This window comes from Talpa occidentalis, unplaced genomic scaffold (assembly GCF_014898055.3).
Source record: "Talpa occidentalis isolate TD23 unplaced genomic scaffold, MPIMG_talOcc4v2.1 talOcc4.10, whole genome shotgun sequence".
In the NCBI taxonomy this organism is placed as follows: domain Eukaryota; kingdom Metazoa; phylum Chordata; class Mammalia; order Eulipotyphla; family Talpidae; genus Talpa; species Talpa occidentalis.
The window spans coordinates 8,180,379-8,201,198 of NW_023600993.1; the positions used below are offsets into that span (position 1 = coordinate 8,180,379).

At 55.0% G+C, this 20,820-nt stretch overlaps 1 protein-coding gene across 1 annotated transcript in view; it reads left to right on the forward strand.

The window, feature by feature from the left end:
- The first annotated feature begins 676 nt into the window (after window positions 1–676).
- NUP210 (nucleoporin 210) overlaps window positions 677–20,820 on the forward strand; it is an 86,584-nt gene continuing 66,440 nt past the window's right edge. The window contains exons 1-7 of the mRNA XM_037523765.2: window positions 677–926; window positions 11,078–11,214; window positions 12,844–12,975; window positions 16,705–16,801; window positions 18,656–18,806; window positions 19,808–19,940; window positions 20,475–20,633. Of these exons, the coding sequence (XP_037379662.1) occupies window positions 754–926; window positions 11,078–11,214; window positions 12,844–12,975; window positions 16,705–16,801; window positions 18,656–18,806; window positions 19,808–19,940; window positions 20,475–20,633 (982 nt within the window). The 5' untranslated portion in view covers window positions 677–753. The remainder of the gene's footprint in view (window positions 927–11,077; window positions 11,215–12,843; window positions 12,976–16,704; window positions 16,802–18,655; window positions 18,807–19,807; window positions 19,941–20,474; window positions 20,634–20,820) is intronic.

Consider the following 20,820-nt stretch of genomic DNA (forward strand, 5'->3'; position numbering starts at 1 on the left):
TCTCTCTGAATGCTGCCCACCTTGCTGGGTGATCCTTCGGCCATTCGGGACGAAGAGGGGGAAGCAGCAGGTCGTTTCGTTTTGGGAAGCCCCGAGTCCCTCTTCCAGGAAGCAGAGGGACGGAGCTGGGGGGCCAATCGCCACTCCGCACCCCAGATTTCCTGGTGCCTGTGCCTCCGGTGTGGATGGTCGGTTTCTCCGACGAGGCTACAGGTCGCCGGTGTCCTAGGGCTTAGTGTGCGCTGCGGTCAAAGCCGGAGGCGGGAAGACTGCGGGCCTGGCGGGAAGGCCCCGCCCGGGCGTGTGCGCAGCTCGGAACCGCGGGGTTCGAGCGGGAAGGCCAGAGAAGCGCGCAGGTTTCCCGCGAGGCCGAGGGGGCCCCGCCGTGGCGCGCGCTCCCCTCTGGCCCCCACCCCGAGGGGACCTCGGCCCGCGCCCCAGGCCCCCGCGGCTCGCCCCGTCCCGGGCACGCGTCTGCTGGAGTCCCGCCCCCGCCGCGCGTCCCGGGCCCCGCGCTGCATTTCCGCCCGCGAGGGCGGCGGCCCGAGGCGGCCGGGGGTGGGGTCGCCGCGAGCTCGGCCCCTCGCTTCCCGCGCGCGGCCCGGCGGGCCCAGGAAGTGCGGCCGCGGCCCTCGCCCCGCCCCGCGCTCCCGCGCTCCCCACCTGCTGGCCCGGCGCGCGGCGGGCACCAGGGCGCGAGGGGGAGCGCGCGGGCGGCCGGCGCCGGGTCGCGGGAGGTGAAGCGCGGCGAGGATGGCGGCGCCGGGCGGGCGGCTGCCGCCGCTGCTGCTCGCGCTCTCGGCGCTGCTGGCGCTGGGCCCCGCCGCCGCGGCGGCCAAGCTCAACATCCCCAAGGTGCTGCTGCCCTTCACGCGCGCCACGCGCGTCAACTTCACGCTGGAGGCCTCGGAGGGCTGCTACCGCTGGTGAGGCGCGCGGCGGGGCGGGCCTGCGGGCGCGGGGGCCGGGCGGCTGCGCGCGGCAGGTGCGCCGCGCCGGCGGGGCTGGGAGGCCGCCGGGGCCGCGGCGGGGCGGGCGAGGCCGGCGGGCGGGGCGGCCCGGCCCGGGGAGGGCGGCAGGTGCGCCCCCGCGCTCGCCCGGCCCCACGGCCCCGGCGCGCTGACCCGCGGCGCGAGCGCGGCCGCCTCCCGCCCCCGCCGCGCCGGCGCCTCCCGGCCTGTGCGCCGCGGCTGCGCGAGCCGCCCGGCGGGGCCTGGCGGGCCCTGGCCCGCGTGCTGCGGGCGGCGCTGGCGCGGGGGGCGCCGTGGCCGGCCGGGCCGGGCCGGGGGTCTTCAGAACCTCGCGGGCGGGGAGAGGAACGCGCCGGCGCCGCCGAGCCCGGGAGGGGCGTCCACGTGGTCCCACTTCCCCCCTTGGACTGCGAGGGGCAGGTGGCGGGCAGAGCCCCAGGGTTCTCGAGTTCGTGGCGGGACTCCGCCGCCGCGCCGGGCAGGCGTGGGCCTGGCCTAGGGGAGAAGTGTGGGAGCGCGTGTGGGAGCCGCTCCCAGCTGTCCAGCGTCCAGGGGGCACCTGAGGCTTGGCTCAACGGGCTTTCGGAGGGAACCCTGAGATCCATTTTACAAATGAGACGTGAAGACGCGAGGAAGTGTGGTTGGTGACTCACCTCCGGGTTGCCCACCCAGTGGAGTTGGCCTTGATGCTCAAAACTCACTTCTTCAGACACCTCCCCTCCTGCCTCCTTGCAAGAACTCAGAAACTCTAGCCCCTTTGTGGGAGATGTGAGCGGGGAATCCCCAGCCACTAAGGCAACTGGAGGCCTGTGCCCTCCTCCCCCCTGTAGCCTCCAGGGAGACATGGGGTGCAACTGTCCAACTCTCCCACTCTGCACTAGAATGCAAGGGATTTCACCTCTCAGCTGGGTGGAGGCAGCCTAGGGTGTGACCCGGCCCCACCCACACCTGGCCCCACCCACTCCTGGCGGCTCCTACCTAGCTACAGATGAAAGGTGCTGTGAGCCCCAAGGATACACCTTTGCTTTCTTTGCTCTGCTACAAGGCTGTGTCGGCGCTGAGACTTAACAAGGTGTGATCACAGTACAAAGAACTCGTGTGTGTGTGGTTCTGTGCATACATGCAGGTAATGGGCCCAGCGCTCAGACCAACGTTCTTCCTTGTGTTTCTGGTCCCCACTGATTTCCCGAGTCTGCCTCCTGAAATAAGGACATGTGGCCTAACCAGTAACAGTTTAGGGCCTATCTTCTGTAAGTTTCCCATGGCCCTGTCTAGGACATGTCTTGTGTGGGAAGACCAGCTGTTAGCCCTTGACTTGCAAGGAGATGCCTGCTCATACTCGATGAAGTTGCTCTCTTGATTTATTGGCTGGAGAGAGGAAGCTCGCTAGTAAAAACAGCTGGCTTCCAATGAATCCCTCTGGATGTATTTGTATGCTACTTCCTCTAAGATTTTAGAGCCATGCTTTTTTTGTTTTCTCTAAAGTAACAACTTTGTTGTTTTTTTCTTCTTTTTCTAATTGCATTTTCTTTTCTGAGAGGAGCTGATAGACTCCAGGGGATTTGAATTTATTTGTGCAGCTTCTTAGGAGGAAGGGGGAAAAACATTTCTCATCTCTGATGCATCAGAGAAGTGCTAAGTACCTTAAAACTTGTTTTGCATCTGATCCATAGTTTTTATTGCAAATGTGTGAGGGCATAAGTGTCTTCTCAGAGGTGTTTGGCAGTTGTGATAGACCCCTTAACTTCACAGGAAAGTCTTCCATCAATCAAGCACTGAAAATGTTTTCTTTATTTTTAGTAATGCTGTTTCTGGTTTAGTCATCTACAGTTTTTTTTTTGTTTGTTTGTTTTGTTTTGTTTTTTTTGAAGATTCTCCTCTGGAGATTTTCAGAGTTGGCGTGCAGACAAGTCATCTAAACCTGAGAGGAAAATATCCTCGCCCGAAGAGTTTCTTGTTAATTTTCTGATATGAAAAACAAAGCAAAATCAAAAACCTCTTGAACCTTAGGAGATTTTTTTTGCTCTTTCTTTGAATTTGTGGCTAGCCTCCAAGTTTACTGAAATCTCCTTCATGCCCGAGCCGATGACTTTAAAGGTACTTTTCCTGTTTCTTGATTTTATAGCATCAAATCTTTGCACAATTTTAGGGCCAGAGGAATTATAGAGTCACATCCTTTAAGGGGCCCGAGTGTCAGTCTGGGCCTCAGGCAAGTGCTGCCTGTGGTGGTTGTGTGCTGGGATAGGCTATTGATAGGGGCCTTCCTGCCCCTCCCCACTCAGGGACCTGAGCCTCTGGCTGAGTAGCCAGACTAATTGAATCCTGCTACTTACACCAGCATTGCTGGTTATGTGACAAGTTCGGACTCTTTTTTGATATTTGGTGTTCTTGAAAATGCTCCCTAAAGCATGCATTAGATTCTTTTTAAGTTATCCTTTATATACAAAATGGCTGTATATAGAAAATTGGGGAAAATGAAGAAGCCGGACCTTACCCTTCAACTGCAACACCATCAGCGTGTGGTTTCCTCTTCATCACTATTCCCCTCCCCCCTCCCCAAGCTGGCTTTCTACCCTGTTCGTACTTGGCGGTTGGGTCACTTGGTTATGAGCTTCTCTTTAAAGCCACAAGTATTTTTCTACATTGTTTCATAATCCGGGTGTCTGAGCACCCTTCTGTGGGTCATGTTGCATCATTTCCTCCTTTTCCTTGGGGCTGAAGTCCCTGGTGTTCTGAGCTGCTTTATCTTGGAGAAAGCACCTTGGATTGGTTTCCCAGAAGTAGAGCCTGAGATGAGACTTAGTCGCACATGGTTTCGAAGCTGGCTAGGGAAGGGAATGAGCAGGGACGGAGGCCGGGAGACGCCGGACTCCTGAGGACCTCTGCAGCTGAGCTCCACTTCAAGTTGTCCTGGACACAAGGGGGAGGAGGGCACTTTTTTCTGTTTTTTGACCCACTGTCAGTCAGCTATTGGCTACTCCTGGCGGCAGGGGTGTTGTACAAACTGCAGGTCTCTGGGTAGAGCGCCCCTGCTGGCCACACATGTTTGAGAGGAGGAGGTGACAGGTGTGTGTGATGAGGCACTGCCCCCAGCTGCGTAGGGGTGTGGGTGGGGAGTGTCTGGTGGGGGCTCGGGGTGGGGAAACCACTACACCCTCTGTGCTGTGCTGTGTCCAGACGGCTCCTCCTCCCCATCCCTGAATGACTTGCCCGGGCACGCTCGCGCTGTCCTGGTCTGGCTATCGGGGCACCTTCTCCCCATGACCCAGGTGAAGAGTCTCTGCCAGATCCCCTGCTCTGGTCGAGGACGACTCGACCACAGCCTGTTTCACCGCGAGGCTGAGGATTCCCTTACCAGAAGCTGAGCCTTGCTATGATGTGGGCCTCATTCCAGGTGCTGGGGACCTGTGATAGAGAGCAAGCCAAGGAGGCCCTACTTTTGTGGCATTTATAGTTGATCACAGGAGTTAAATAATACATTAAGATGGAGAAATTGTTTCATGGGGTAAGAAATCTGAGAAGGCAAGGGACTGTGGAGCTGCCGCTAGCTGGTGGAGTGGCAAGTGCAAAGGCCCTAAGGAGGGACTGAGCTTGCAGGAAGGACACAGATAAGGCATGTTGCTGAGGGGAGAGCTGAGGTCAGAGAGGTTGGCAGGGACTGGGCCATGTGGAACTTGTGGGCTGTGGTGAGCAGACAGGAAGAGGGCTCGCCAGGGTCAGAGTTGGGTGGGGTTTGCTGGGATGGGTTCTCTGGGCCGTGCTTTCCCCCCTGCACCCCGGGGCTGCTGCAGCTGTGGTCCCTGCAGGATTGGTCTGGGCTTTGCGCCACCCGTTCAGCAAGCCCTCGGGAGGTGGCCATGAAGTGACTGCTCCCTGCATTGATCTGGTGCCTGGTTGTTTTCTTCCTGCTTCTCGTGTGTGTCCCTCACTCCACCTGGGCCCAGGCAGCCCCTGGAGGTGACTTCCGCCCTGCAGGCCCTGCCTTCTTCCCCCGGAGGGGCTGGACCCTTGTTGTGGATGGTGGGTGAGCTGCCTCTGACTCTGCTCGCTCCCACCCCATTCTTTGCACAACTCTCACTTCTCCTGTTTCACTCTTGCTTTCTGGCCTGATCTTCCCACATCCTCTGGTGCGCGGCCCCTGCCCAGCCTCTGCTGCTGTGTCCCGAAGGTTCCTCAGAGGCAGCGCCTCCTGGAGCCCGGACACCTGTGACATTGTGTGTGGGAAAGGTCTACCTTTTCAAATCGTCTTTTAGATTTCCTCAAATTAAAGGTTGCTTTTCTGGTGCCAAGATGTTGTTGACATTTTTTTTTCTTTTAAATTGTGGTAAAGTATGCCCATCAAAATTGAGCGTCTTAACCATTTCTGAGTGTCCAGTTCAGTGATATTAAGACATTCATAGTGTGCATTTGTCACCAGCAACCACCTCCAGAGCTTTTTCATCTTCCAAGCTGACCCTCGCTGCCATTAAACACTCCAGCCCCTGCAGACCCCTCAGGCTTTCCTTAACATCTTTAATGTTGGCCGGTGGGCTCAGAACCTTCGCAGGCAGCAGTGGGGCCCCCTAAGGTGGTGACGTAGAGCTGATGCTTGTTGGTTTCTGTGGTTACCACAGAGTATGGCAGATGAAATGCCTTTCTATACAGCAACGTGGAGTTTCCTTTTAAAGTGCTTTTTCTGTAAAGAAGAATTGTTTTAAAAAATAAATAAGAAATGGATACAGGGGTTACCTCGATGTGGGCTGGCCCCGGAGGGTGGCACACAGAGTACCGGACACTGGGGAAGGGCTGGTGGGGGTGTCCAGGCCATGGGTCCTGCCCCGCCATGGTGGATGGAACCAAAAATAACAGAACAGTTTTCCTGCTAGCTCCTTGTCTGCTACTCCCCACTTAAGCCTAAAAATGGGAAGCCAGAGGCCAGGAGCTACTTCATGGCAAAGCCATGTTTAGAACCAGCCTCTGGCCCCAGAGCCAGTTCTGGGATGTTCAGGCAAGTGCTTCTCCGCCGGGCTCCGTCAGTAGGCCCTTCAGAAAATCAATGCCACTCTTCAAAAGCAGTGTTAAGGATACATGTGGGGTAGTGGGATGATACAAGAGGAAGTCGAGGTCATCATCTGCTGGGGCCTGGGAGTCTGGACCTTATTTTGAGCAGTCTGTGCGTTCAGCACCAGGGAGTGGGAAGCATCTGCAGCAGGTGTCCAGAGCCAGGCCGGACAGGAGTTTGTCTAGCAACGTGACCATCAACATCACGTAGAGGTGTCCCTGTGTATCAAATGAGGATTTTAATAGGATTTTTTTGAGGTAACGCAATATTGGTGATGTGTTTTGCTTTATGCCTGTCATACAGGTGCATAATGAATGAAAAGTTGCTGTTTGTCGTTGCTTTAAGTGTGTGTGTGTGTTACAAGTTATCTGAGTGAAATCAGGCAGCACGCCTTAAAGAATTCAGCTGGGGGAGGAGGGTTCATGCTCTAAGCCTCTAAGCTCTTCTGATTATATATGACAGGAAACTCAAACCAAAATAGTTTAAGTAAGACAAAGGAGTGTTTGGGCTGATGACGCTGCGGGCGGGGCGGGGCTGGCTCCCAGCTCCTGTGCTACAGACTCTTGTATGACACAGTGTCAGCAGGACGTGGGTCATTCGGCCTTGTGTCCTGTTCTCAATAATCCCCTGGGGTAGCAAGGTGGCTCCAGCCCTACAGCCCTTGGAGATCAGCGGGGGATACAAAGTCCTGGGCCCTGTGTCCAGAGCCACGTGGGCACTTGGGGGCCTCATGGACTGAGAGGAGCAAGGCAGTACCCACAGAACCCTAGGCCCTGTTATTCCCAGGTAGATGCTGGCCCGGCAGCCGAAACTCAGCAGGGGTGCCCATAGGAAGCACACCCACACTGTGTGTTCACCTTGCTTGCCTATAGACTGGGGTGTTCTGGGTGCGCGGGGAGGATGTCTAAGCACCATGACTTGCCTGGGGTCCTTGAGGGAAGCTCTGAGACCTGGGAAGAGGGCCTGTGGGATGTGGACATCATGTGGACAGGAGGCCACGTGGCTGTGTGACAGCTGCTGAGCCTCCATCCCCCAGCTTTCAGGGGGGTGCTGGGAACTCCTCCCCATGCCCCATGCAGGACTTCAGGGATAGTTGTACAAATGCCTGGAAGGGTATGGCACCTTCCATTGCATTGCAGATTTGGCCAGATTAAGTTTATATTTGCAAGCCTCCTCATAAAGCAAACTCATGTGTCCAGATGATCTTAGCTGAGAAATTTGTGAACCATTGATGGACTAATAAGTCCATGAACTCAGGAAAGAGAAGAGGAGCTCAATTTCCTAGCTTATTTTTTTGAGGCCCACATTATAAGAATTGTGAACCAAATGTAAACACTTACAAGAAGACATCTGCAGGCCAACACCACAAGTTCCTTGATGGAATACTAGCAACTCCAATCCTGAAGAGTAAAGAGAGGACAGCATACTCTGACCAGCGAGGCGAGGCCCAGGTCCCAGCAGGGCAAGGTCGACGTCACCTCAGCACAGCAGTCAGTGCAGGCACGCCTCCATTTCAGCGCGTGAAGAAGGAAAGCCAGATCATCTCCTTAGAGCATCAGCACCCGTTCATGATGAAAATTTGCAGGGACCTTAGAAGAGAATCCGTAACCCAATGAAGAGCGTCTGTACAAACCTGCGCCAGCGTCTCAAGCTAGGTGCTGAGCAGGCAAGAAGTGAGCAAGGCCATCGGCTCCGGCCTCAGCTCTGTCTCCGAGGACGCGGCACAGGGGAGAGTCTTCTCGCTAGGCCCTTGCCTTGGGAACGCTATACTTGCTGGCCTTTTCCCCCTGAACCCTCTTCTCCCAGATATGCAGAGCCCACCCTGCTGCTCGTCCTTCAAGTCTCTGCCTGAAGCAGAGCGCCTCCCTGCTGCTTCGCCATCCTGCTGAAGATCCCAGCCTTCCCCTTTCCTGCGTCGTGCGCATCTGTGCGCCCATGTCTAAGTCCTCATGTTTCCTCACTTTGTTTATTTTGTTCTCTTCTCTCCCATGGCAGTCCCGTGACATGGGGGCGGGGGCTTCTCCTTAGTGTCTGGAACGTTACCTGGAGCGTTGCACATAACCCAGTGAATATGGGCTCGGTGAATGCTCGGGCCTGCATTGGGGCCCCGAGAAGGAGTGGGCTAGTGGGACTGAGAAGAAGATGAGGGATGGGTCCTTCTGCCCAAAGGTTGGGCAGCACAAGAGCCAGTGAGAAGGGCAGGTGACAGCAGGAGAAGGGGATGGAGGTGGGAACGCTGGGAGGGAGGGAGGAGAGAGGGAGAGGCCTCCTGTGATGGATAGACTTGTTGAAGTCGGTGGTTTGTCTCTGGTCAGCAGCGTGGCCGGCCTTGGGCATGAATCTTTGCTCGGGCTCCGGGCACACCTGGGTCAGGGCGAGTGCTGTAAGGGGGCTGGGTCAGGCGTCATTCAAAATGAAATAACAACACACTGGAAACAAATGTGTGAGTTCATAGTGGCTAATTCAGATGGTAGGAATATGGGTATTTATTCTTTTATTGTATTCTCTGCTCTTTTCTGTTGTTCTGCCTTCTAAATAAAACAGTTCCCTCCTAATAGTTGATGTAACTCGGAGGACTGACACCGCACCCTCGTTTTACAGAGGGATGGTAAACGGACTCCCAGAAAGAAGGGGGGACTGGTTCCAGGCCAGGGCTCAGGTGTTCCGAACCCAAATACAGACGTTTCCTGATAGCCTAGTCTCCCCCTGGCCACGCACAAGTGCTCTCTGCCACTCCAGCTCTGGGTGGACCTCAGAAAGGCCCTGCAGATACCCCTGGGGACTCAGGCTGGCACCTTCCTGGGCGGGGAGGGAAGAGCTGGCCCAGGGAGGGGTGCTGGGGTGGAGAATCCCCTTCCCTCCGAGGAAGGCAGTTAATCACAGGGCCAGGCAGAGGGAGAGGTGGGTGTTGGAAGAGATAAGCGGGGAGGTGACAGGCAGGAGCAGCCAGCGAGCGCTGAGATACTGGGGCCATTTTCTGATTAAAGAATAAAAATGTGCTGAGGGAGCAGGATGCTTGAATTTGTGTCAAGTCAACTGGGCCTTGCGGTGCCGACTGTTTGGTCAGACGTTATTCTTGGTGCTTCTGTGAGGATGTTTTTGGCTGGGCTTAACATTTAAATAGTTTTTTTTACAAAGAAAACATTGCAGGTAAAGCTGAGGCCCCCTCTGCTGTCCCCTTCCAGCTCTTCCCCCTACTGCTAGTCTCCATAGTGAGCTTGAGTCCAGTGCAGGCTTTCTTTCTAATTCTTTGACACTTCTGAATGTGCTTCCTGCTCCCCAGACTGTGGGGATACTGAGGCCCAAGCACACACCATTGAGCCTGTAGTTCCTCTGTGCCTCTTAAAGGTACAACCAAGTCACCCTGGCCTCAGAATGCCCCAGAGGGAGTCAGGTCACTGAAAAGAACCCTGTGCCAGTAACAGAAACACCACCCTAACCGACAGCCAACTGTAGGTGGTTGGCGTGAGGCCTTCCAGCTTCAGGTGCAGCCCAGAAAATCCCTAGGTGTGGTGGGGCCGGGTGGGTCGTATGGCACGGCTGTGCAGTCCTTGGCTGTCTGTCACACCTGCTGAGGTGCTCAGCCTTTGCCATTTATCTCCTCCACGTGCCCAGCCTCCCTGCTACCTGGGTGTAGCCTCCCGCTGCCCTGAGCTTAGCAGAGTTGAGAAGGTACAGCCCGGCCCCTCGGCTGCAGTGCGGGAGGTGCTTCCTCCCCTGGCAGCTGGAGGTCAGGACCCTGCTCGGTCTCATCTCCAGGCCACATATTATCTATCGCTCCTGTGTCAGCCCAGAGTGAAGAGGAGGGACTTGCCTCTTTAAAGGTAACTGGAGGCCCAGCACCTGCAGCTGGTGGTGGGGATGTGTGCACAGGAACATTTGTCAAAAGGAAGACGTTAGCACTGGCACGCAGCTACCTTCATGCTCCAGACTGGATTGTACATTTATTTCCCCATGAAGGTCCTTTTTTCTGTTTTTAGATGCAATTCAGGAACCTCCACTGCATGTTTGCCCCCTCTCCTCAAGCTCTTCTCGTCTATGAGCTTTCTCCTTTGTCCTAGTTTCTGCAGTCAGTTCTGTGTGCGAGTGCCTGAATGTGAATGCGCCTGAGTGTGCGTGTGCAGGTTTAATATCCTTACACTCCTTGAAGACGCCACCAGTTAAACGGAGCCTGTTTCAAGCTCGCGTGAGCGTGTTGCCACAGGTACCTTCTCTGCTTGTCTGGGTCTGTGTTCTCATCATTATCTCCCCTTAGCGCCTCAGAAGCTCTTTTCCAGAAGTCTCCCGGGGAGGGTTCACAGATGCATTTGCTCAGGGGATTTGACTTCTTTCCTTGAGTGTGGGTGAGGTTTATTCTCGGTGGAGGTGCTGCTCTGTCTCCAGGCCTTCTGCCAGTCGCTCGGCTGCGCCTGTGATGTTGTCTGATCCCAGGGTGTGCTTGGGAGGCGCGCTGCCCACCTGGCTGACGGGAGACTCGGCGTCAGGCCAGAAGATTTGACGACATTTCAGTGTGTTCCACGCCTTTGCTTCTGAATCCCCCAGAATGTTCTATCTGTGGCCTTAAGCAGAGGTTCTCCTTGGTGGGGGTCCTGTGCTGAGTGCAGCATCTAGGGATGATCTTTGGGGGGCTGCCAGGTGAGTCCCCCTCCCCTGGCCCTGGATCCCACACTGCAAGCTCACAAGGCAGCACCAAGTCTCTGCAAAGTGTGACACTGATTCGAATGTTCACCCAACATCCAAGCGTCTTGTCATTACTCCCAGGATGTATGTACGCAGTTTAGCCGGCACCTTCTTGGAAGGCCTGTACGGCGCTGTCCTTTGAACGCTGAGGAGGTTTCCAAGTCTCCCATTTGATCTGCTCAGCAGGAAAGTGTGTGTTGGGCCGCATGGCCCTGGACCTTGACTGTGCCCCGTTTCTCCTTGGGGTTTGGAGCTGGCAGAGATGGCCTGACTCTGTTCTGAGTCTGGGACCCAGCCCCACGTGGGGTGCAGTGGCTTTGGCTTCTGGTCCCACTGTGCCTTTTGGGGAGGCTCCAGAGAGTAAATTCTTGCCTTCATGCTGCAGGTCCTCCACCCGGCCGGAAGTGGCCAGCATTGAGCCGCTGGGCCCAGACGAGCAGCAGTGCTCCCAGAAGGCTGTGGTGCAGGCCCGCCTGTCCCAGCCTGCCCGACTGACCAGCATCATCTTTGCCGAGGATGTCAGTAAGTGCCCGGGACTTCCTGTGGGACACTGTCAGCAGGGAGAGGTGGGAGACACCCTGTGGGGCCTCTGGCCGCTGAGGCTGCTGGAACCAGGCAATACTTTTCTTCTTGCTGGTTGGGCCCAGGCAGGAGGGGCACCCAGCAAGCAACACCCCCCGGCTCCCCTGCAGATACTTGTATTGTTTCCCCTCCTGTGGAGGCTGACTTTTTATTTCCAGGTGTTACTTATCATCCAAACAACTTTTAGCGGGCATTGAGCCAAGATGAAGAAAGTTGTTCTGATCCTTTGACTTCTCCGGGTCTGATTTACCGTATCGTGGTGGCAAAATGCTTAGAAAACAAATAGAATTTTCCCATCATGCTTTTCCCTCACCTAACATGATGGGGAAAATTTTGTATTTTATTACGGAATAATTTCTAGTGGCTGAAGAGTATTCTTACAGGAGGTAGTCCCGTCACCGTCCGCTTACATTGGATGTTGAGATTGTCTTCAGATGTTCGTTGCAGTGTTAATAGAAAAATAAATATTTCTATACAGAGAATTTTGTAACCTTTAGGGTATTTCCAGTCAAGGACAAGTCCCCAGTTTCTCTGGGCCGTGGCATCTGGATAGTTTTAAGACTTTTGGTAAATGGCCTGTATTACTTTCTGACGAAATCCCACCGAGAGACACGGAGTTTTCTGTGGAGCCTGGAGAATGATCAGAATGCTCCTGTGGTACATTTGTCTTCCTTATACAAGAGCATTCTCTTGGCAGTACCAGTTACATATCCTAGTTACAGAGCAAGCAAACCTGTGCTCACACGCAGCTGTTCCTGGGGGGCGTAGCTGGTGGTCTTGTGCAAAAGCACCAGGTGTGTGATTCCTGTGGGGAGTGTGGGGACAGGCCTCCAGGGCATTCTTTTTTTTTTTTTTTTTAAACTGAGAACCAAGCAGGGGAACGATCTGCCGGTCCTCAATTTTTTTTTTTTTCTTTAAGATTTATTTATACAAGTACTGGGTACAGTCAGAAGTGCAGGAGGGTGAGAGAATTCACCAGAGACAGAGCAGGGAGCAGAACAGACAGACTGATGAAATACACTGCTGAGGGGAGCAGCGGGTGGCAGGAGAGGTCTGCGCGCCATGTGGGACCCTCCTCTGGTGGCTGGAGAGCAGCCGGGGATCGAACCGGCGCCGCGGAGGCTGCGGGCAGCTTTGCAACCCAGTGCTCAACCGCTGCGCCACCTGGGAGGCCCTATCCTCCAGGGCATTCTTTTTGGATGCCCATTTGTCATACTTAACTGAATGATTATGCTCAAGAAAACTAGATTTTTCTGGAGGAGTTTTTTGCACTCTTCAGATGCTGCTGCTCATGCTGGGAAAACATCAGATGGGCAATGAAAGTGTCCCTAGGGCCTGGGCCCTCTGGAAGCACACACTGACTCTCAGAAGAGCCCTGTGCTGTTTGGCTGCTTGGCTTTCGAGGGTTAATTTGGTTCTTCCAACCCTGCTTTGTGGTGGTGTTTTTGTTGGTTGCCCTCATCTTTGCCGAAGTGTAAGAAGGCCCAGGGAGGGAGGCCCTGGGGCATGGGGTGGCGGTGGGTTGGGGATGCTGCTGATGGTGCTGACCCCTCCATACCATTCCTCTAGCCACCGGCCAGGTCCTGCGCTGTGACGCCATTGTCGACCTCATCCATGGTATTCAGATTGTCTCTACTACCCGAGAGCTCTACCTGGAGGACTCACCCCTGGAGCTGAAGATCCAGGCACTGGACTCAGAAGGTGAGGCTTGCTCCTGGCCACCCTGCCCTGTGACTCTTTGCTCTTTGTCCTACCCTGCTGTTTCCTGGGGCACCATGGCAGTGAAGCTGGTGCTGGGGAAATGTTGGAGTCATGACCCCCTCGGGTGGAACCCCGGATCTGGCAGCAGCCTTGTGTGCACTGGCCTCGGCAGTGCGGCCTACGTGGAGAGCTCGGTGCCTGAGCCCGTCCTTGGGGAGCAGACATCTTCGTGTCTCTGGGCAGTGCAGAGACCCCAGGAATGGCTCTTAGGGTCACCATGCTGTGAACAGTGAGAGGGATTCTTGCTCAGCTTTGAGGCTGGGAGTAGCAGGGGGAGGCGGGGACATGGCCAAGGCTCCGGGGCCAGGCCCCATCCTCCTTCTCCTGTTCACTTGACCAGAGTCACTTTGGCTTGTTCTGGGCTGGGATTCTTCCCAGAGACTCTTCTGTCAGATTGTCTTGGCTGTAGCCTGACCTCTTGGTAAAGGAACAGAGAGAAAATGTGGTGCTTAAGATTCTTGTTGAAGAAGGTAAAAAGTCAGGCAAACAAGTGTCTTTCAGACAAAGGGTCTTCTAGAATTTCAAGTCTAAACCAACTCTTGCCTTGTCTTTGAAATCTTCCCTGAAATTGCCTAGTTCCTTCCAACCCAACCCCTTTTAAAATTTTTAAAGATTGGGGTTTCTCAGCCTAGGTAGTTTAAGATTTGGGGCCAGATAATTCTTTGTGGCAAAAGGTGGTTTAGTGCGTTGTAGAGTGTTCAGCCACGCCCCCAGCCTCTACCCATTTGATGCCTGCAGGACTCCCCAAGTTGCAACAACCAAAAACGTCTCCAGACTATGCTGGATGCCCCTTGGAAGCCCAGATCACTGTTCTAGACTATCTGTGAGGTTCTTTCTTCCTCTGTGTATTCCTTCATCGATAAGCTGCCCAGTGACTCTGAACTGTGTGGTGGTCTGTGAAGTTGAGATGTTGGTGCTGAGCCAGGGGCTAGAAGGATTGGGTGAGAGGAGCATGCCAGGTACGGTGGGTGTTCGGAGGCCAGGCGCCTGCACACTTATGCGTACCAGGCTTTGTGCCAGGTCCTGGGGTGCCGGGTGAGGAAGGAAGGAATCTCAGACTTAGGGGAGATCCACGTGCAGTAGGTGGCCACACACATCGGTAGATGCTGTTTGAAATAAAATTGGATGTGAAGTGTGCAGGGACCACAGAGCTGGGGGGCCAGCCCCAGGGAGGGCTGAGGTGGAGTGTAGACAGATTACTGGTTCCTTCGAGACCTTGCATTTGAGCTGAGCCTTGAGAAATGTGGGGTTTGCCTGGCAGGTTTGAATTTAGGATTTGAAGGCTGGATCACTCTTAAGGAGACAGAATTGTGGGGAGGAGGGTACAGAGCATCGTGCTTTTCAGATGTGGGCTCTGTGCTTGGTCCCAGTGTAGAGGGAAGCCGGGGAGGGAGCTTGTGCATCAGGGCTGGGAGCTCATCTGCAGGAGAGTGTGCATGGGGGTCACTGCCTGTTTAGGGACCAGAAAGGCAAAGCTTAAGATAGGCAGTCCTGTGGGTGTGCGTGCATACCTGCATGCGTACACACACACATGAGTTAGTGCCTTGAGTCTGTTGTCTTTGTGGGCCAGTCTCCTTTGTAACATGAACTTAACCCTGGTAACCTTCGAGAGACTTGCTGTCTCAGAAGGGCCATATTCCTGTCTTGGTGAGTGGGTGTTTGTCTAAAAACATACCGCTTATGACTCAGAAAACATTGTTAGGTGCCCTCGGTGTGCCCAAGGCACCTATACCCGACTCTCCTACCCCACAAAGGCTCATGGTGTTAATGCCCATTATATAGACAAGGAAGCTGAGGCCCAGAGAGCTTGAGTAACTTGCCCAAGGTCACACGGCCTGTGAGTGGTAGAGCAGGGTCTGATTCTGTTATGTGGACTCTTTTGTGCTTGGCCACCCTGCCTAATTCCTGCCCTTTTCCTGGGCACTTGGGCCTGGTATACTAGGCTGGATCCACCTGTATAGCCTGAGGTTGTTTGCAGAGTGCCTCTCTCGAGTTAACTCTGCGATTACTTCCCGGCCCCTTGCACTGATGCATGTGCCTGGCACGTCGGCAGACTGGAGCAGCTAGGGGCCGTCAGGCTTCTCCACTTCCCTCTTGCCACCCATCCTGTGCAGAGCACATTCTACATCCCTGCTGTCTCCATTCAGAAGCCTTAGGCCCCAGCCTTCCCTCCTGTAGGGCCCAAGGAGGACTCTGTTCCTCCATTTTGAAACCACAGCAGCAATTCACTGGCCCCGACTCCAGGTATGGGGCTGATTGCATGGTCAAATTCAGCACATGGAGGGAAGAACCGGGGTCACTTCATTCTTCTGAAGTCCTCTGTGTGTGACAGTGGACTTTGGGCCCCACGGGCATCTGGCCAGTGTTTGCTGACTTGTATTGCTTAATGTTTTTCTCCTGCCTTCCACCGGCTAGGACAGTGGAGGTGCATCCTCCAGAGACTGAACCCTTAGGTTTTCCTGGTTAATATTAGCACTTGCCTAATAAGCTTCAAGGTCACAGGCACATAGTAGGTGCTAATAGCTACTTTTTTGAATGGAAAAGCAACCTTCAGACAGAAGTTTCTTGAAAGCACTTCCCTTCCCCCCTCCCAGCCATGCAAATCCCTGAGCATGTTAGGTTGGAACCTGTTATTGGCTGAGAGGTGCTTCTTGCTCCCACCCTGGAGGTTACTGGGGGTCACAATGAGCTGCTTGGTCACCTGGAAGTCAGTCTCCCCTACCTGTCCACAGAGCCAGCTTCACACAGGGCCTTAGAAGGGCCCAGGCTTGGTTTAGCACTTGGCTGTGGTCTTGACACTTGGAATACATTTCACTCGTGTTTTGTGAGTGGAGTCCAGTGGGGCAGCAGAGCTTCAGCCGTTGCAGGGCCTGCTTCCCTGATGAGAGTCTGTGGGTCCCATTCAGCTCTGGGTGGAGGTAGGTTCTCAAGCTCAGAGGCCTTAGAGGAATGAACACCTTGGTGGTGGGTAGTGAGCTCCTTGTCTGGGGTGTGCAGGGGACCGTGGGCTGAGGGGGATGCCGCAGCAGGGGGTGGTCTCCTGGGTTGGCAAGGAGCTTCCTGAGCCCCTGGCAGCCTGTGTGCTTCGCTGGTGTGGGCTTCACCGTCCACTCTCTCACTGAACGTGCAGAGTGCTGGGAGGACGGCTTACCATGGTCAAAACGTGCTGTTGGGTGTAGACATGACAAAGCTTCTGTCTGTGCAGATCACTTACTGAGCAGACTGTATGTGTCAGGGCTCTCTGAGGAGGCCACCTGCCTGCCCGTTGGATTGGGTGCTCCGCAGGCCGGGTTTCGTGGGGAGGAGGCCCAGCGTCATTCAAGCCCCTTATCCTGCCACATTTTTCCCTGCATAGGGGTTATCAGGAGCCTCAGGAGCTGCCACCTAGTCTGTAAAGTGCTCACAGACCCAGGGGCACTGACCTACCATGTGCAGCCAGGCCAGAGGTGCAGTGGGAAGATACAGCTTTCCTGGGACAGGCCTGGCTCCACTGCACCCCATCCCACATGGGGACCCTGACCCTTTCAGCCTTGGCTCCCTTCCCCAATAGCCTGCTTTGAGGTAGCAGGGAGGGGCACAGGTTCCTGCGTGGTAGGCATCTTCTTTCCCCTGCCCTTGGCTGTGAGTTCACTACAGCATTTCTGTCCCCTCCCCCATCTGCTCTTACAGGGAACACGTTCAGCACCCTGGCGGGGCTGGTCTTTGACTGGACGATTGTGAAGGACACGGAGGCCAGCGGGTTCTCAGATTCCCACAATGCACTGCGGTAAGAGGTGGCCCTAAAGAATTAGGGCCGTTGTCTCGTGCTTTGTTAAGTTCATTTTTAAAGAGTATATTTCCTTTTGGGAGAGGAAGCCCTATCCCAGCAGACAAGCCAGCGGAAAAGTTGCAAGTGCACCGAACCATTCAGAGCTGGCCGCCCGCCTGATGTTCCCACTTCTCTAGTGTGCATTGCCCGCTGCTGAGGGTCTGTCTTTCCCTGCGTGCCCGAAGCACAGCCGCCAAAACTGGGAGATTAGCACAGACGCCCAATCCTTAGGCCTCATCCGGGTTTTGCCAGAATCCCAGTTACATTCCTTGTAACAAAAGACCCAGCCCAGCTTACCTGCTGAGTGTCTTCAGTCTCTGTCAGCCTGGGACAGTATCTTGGCCTCTGACTTTTGGGACCTTGGCATTTGTCCGGTTATTTTGTAGAATGTCCCTTCTTTCCGTTTCTGTGGTATTTTCTCCTGATTGGACGCAGAGCCCCGCGCCTCTGGAGGGAGGGTCACCAAAGCGAGAGACTGTTCTCCTCATGGCATCTCACCACATGCGGCTGCTGCTCCTCTGATGTTCACTGTCACCTCCTGGGGGAGGCGGTATCTGCCAGGTGCCCCCCTGATGTTCTTTCCCCTTTGCAGTTAATCTGTATTTTGTGGGGCGTTGGCGATCTGCTGTATTTGTACCTCTGGACATCTAGCCTGGGGCTCCAGGAGGTAGGCATCCAGGCCTGGCTCACAGCCACCTCCACATAGATGTGCACGAGCCCTGACCCTGTGCAAGCTGTGCTGCCCACCTGGCCAGACTCCATCCCGGCCCCGTGGCACATGTGGCCTCTTTAAGACATGTTGCCCATCTGAGCACCAGCTTCCTTTGCTGCCCTCTGGGGGGTCAGCACACTGACTGACAGATGCACTTGGCCAGGACACGAGATGCTAAATGCTTAGGGGATGCTGGCTCCCTGCCCCCTTCTGCACCACCGAACCCGTTTCCCACCTTGAGAGCCCATTGTGTTTCCCCACACTTGGTACGTGAACTGAGTGTCAACTGAAATGCAAGGCGTGAGGGCGTGTTGGAACCAGTGTCCTGCATTTCCATTAAATTCAGCATGTCACACCTAGTAAAGTCAGGCAAGGAAATAAATCTCGGTGTGGTGCAGTGCTGGGCAGGTCTGGGGGAGACTGAAAGCGTGTCCCACAGATTGCCTTTGCTCAGACAGAACGGCGGTGGTCAGATTGTAAGTCACAGTCTGCAGGTAAGAGACTGTAAGGGTCCCTGGCCTTGGCCCTGCTCGCCAGCCACGTTTTTGGGGGGAGGTTCATTGCCTCCTGACTTCTCTCCCCCACCCCACTCCTCACACTCCTCCCCACAACCTGCACCCCCACTCCTGATGCTTGGGGGGTCATGTCATTTCCCAGAGGCAGGAGCTGGGGGCGGGGGCGGGCTGGAAGGCAGCAGGTGCTCCTGGGGGACCCGGTGGGCATTGCTGACCCCGCCCTGGAGCAGTCTGGCATCTTGGGGGCCTGCTTCTTAGTGGCCCTCACCTTTCACGTCTGTGAGAATGCAGCATTGCCACTGAGCAGGTCGGGGGTCCTCAAGTTTCAGTGTTTGTCATAATCACATGTGAATTTAGACAAAATGCAGGGTCCCAGGTCTTGTGCAGAGGTCTGAACCAGGGGCCAAGAATCTGGATTTTTCACATTTTTCCTGATAAAGGAAGTTTTGGGGGCACGTTTCTAAGCACTGCCACTGAGGGAGACATGACCTGGTTCGGCACCTGGCACCTACTGAGAGGCGCCCATGGGTGGTGTTAGGTGCTTCAGTTCCAAACATCAGGTCTGACAACATGTTCCTTTTCCAGAATCCTCACTTTCTTGGAGTCTACATACATACCTCCCTCCTACATCTCGGAGATGGAGAAGGCGGCCAAGCAGGGAGACACCATCCTGGTGTCGGGGATGAAGACCGGGAGCTCCAGGCTCAAGGCGCGCATCCAGGAGGCCGTCTACAAGGTGGGCGGCGCCAGAGGGCTGGGCTGCCTGGGTGGGACTAGGTGGCTGTCCTGCTCAGCCCCAGCACGTTTCCCAGTGGAAGTGAGACCTGTGGTGAGGGTTCATGAAGTGGGAAGCTGGGGTGTGAGTCCAGAGCTGGGTGTGTTGGCCTGGACACTGTGAGTCACACTTAGAGAGTGGTGGCCAGCACGGAACAGAGGCTCCCCTGCCTGCCGTGCTGGGCATTATGTAATTTACGGTGCCGCGAGGAAACCTGTGGCCTCCCGTTCAAAGGAGAATCCACATTGCAGACCAGGGAACGGTTGAGTCCAGAGCAGTGAGTCAGCATCACTGGGGTGATGGTCGAGAGGGACTGAGCCTGCCCTAGAGAAAAGGGTTTGCATTCCTGTGGACCTCTTTGCCATCAGTTTTCTCCAACTTTTAGTCACGGTGCAGGCCCATGTAGGAGCTGGTCACCCAAGGGGGTGCTGGGCTCAAGACAGTCGACCTTTCTCCCTTGAGGTCTGTAGGGTGTTTCCTAATAAGGGGGTCCTGGTGGGGTGCCAGGCGGGCAGGGGAGGGAGAGCAGGGCTGTGCTGTCAGAAGACTCACACCCTCTCTTCATCGTCAGGGTTGTCTCGCTCTGCTTCCCAACCGCCTTGGCCTTTGGGCCTTTCGTGGGGAGATGTCCTGGGCCCCTGGGGGCCACACTCTCCATGGGCTGCACTCCTAGCACTCGTTTCTCTTTCTGGTTGGTTGTTACTATTGCATGTTGGGCTGTAATCACGTTATGTAATGTGACGTGTTTGGTGTGTTTTGGCCGTGAGGTCCGAATGCTCACCTTCTACGCATGCGGAGCTCCTTTGGGGTGTAGGTTTGGACTTGTGGCCCTGAGTGTCATCTTGGTTTCTCATTCCTCCCTTTCCTGCTCCTACACAACCATGCCAAAAGTTCTGAAGATTCTCTTTCTCTCACCCCAGCTCCTCTCAACCTGACCTTTCTACCCTTTTTTTTGTGTCCAGAACGTGCACCCTGCGGAGGTCAGGCTGCTGATTTTGGAGAACATCCTTCTGAACCCAGCTTACGATGTCTACCTCATGGTGGGGACCTCCATTCACTACAAGGTGCAGAAGATCAGGCAAGGAAAGATCACAGGTGGGCCTCTGGCTCGGCTTGGCGGTCACGGCAGGTGCCCCCGTGGTTTACTGTGGTAAAACAACATGCACTGATCTTTCAGCTGCTGTCTAACAAGCTCACGTGCTTCTGTGATAAAGCACAGAGAGGGCTCTGGCATTAGTATCTCAGGCGTTTTAAAACAGTAGCTTACAGGGCCTCCCCTGGTGGTGCAGCGGTTGAGCGTTGGGTTGCGAGGCTGCCCACAGCCTCTGCAGAGCCAGCTCGATCCCCAACCACTCAGCGAGGGTCCCACAAAAAAAAAAACACAAAAAACAGTAGCTTACAGCAGTCACAGAAAAGTGATTGCCTCTGAAGATCCACGGTGAGTATCCACTTTATCCACAGGCATGGAGAAGAATGCAATTTAAATTCTCTGGGACAAATTAAGAAAAAAATAATCACGCTGCAGTGCTGACGGCAGGGTCCAGAATCAGGGGAGTCATTGGCTTGTGGTTCCCCTTCTCTCACTCCCTTCTTTTTTTTTTTTTTTTTTTTTTGTTTCGGGCTGGCCAGAACTCTCAATGCCTTCGGATCAGTATGAGCTGCAGCTGCAGAACGACATCCGGGGCCCCAAGGGCGACACGGGCCGGCCTGTGGCTGTCTTGGCCGAGGATACCTCCACTGTCACTGCAGTGCAGCTGGGACAGACCAGCCTCGTCCTGGGCCACAGGAGTATCCTTTCCTAGGGCCAGCGTGTCTGCTGCGTGTGGGAGAGCTGCTGTGGAAAGTCATTTTTCTCACTGAAATCTTGGCTGAGCTAAAAATAGCCCTGTTTTTCCTCAAGGTCTGAAAATCATAAAAGAACCAAAATAGCAGCGTGGCTGAGTAGAATGGCTCACCTCTGCTGTGACTCACTGGA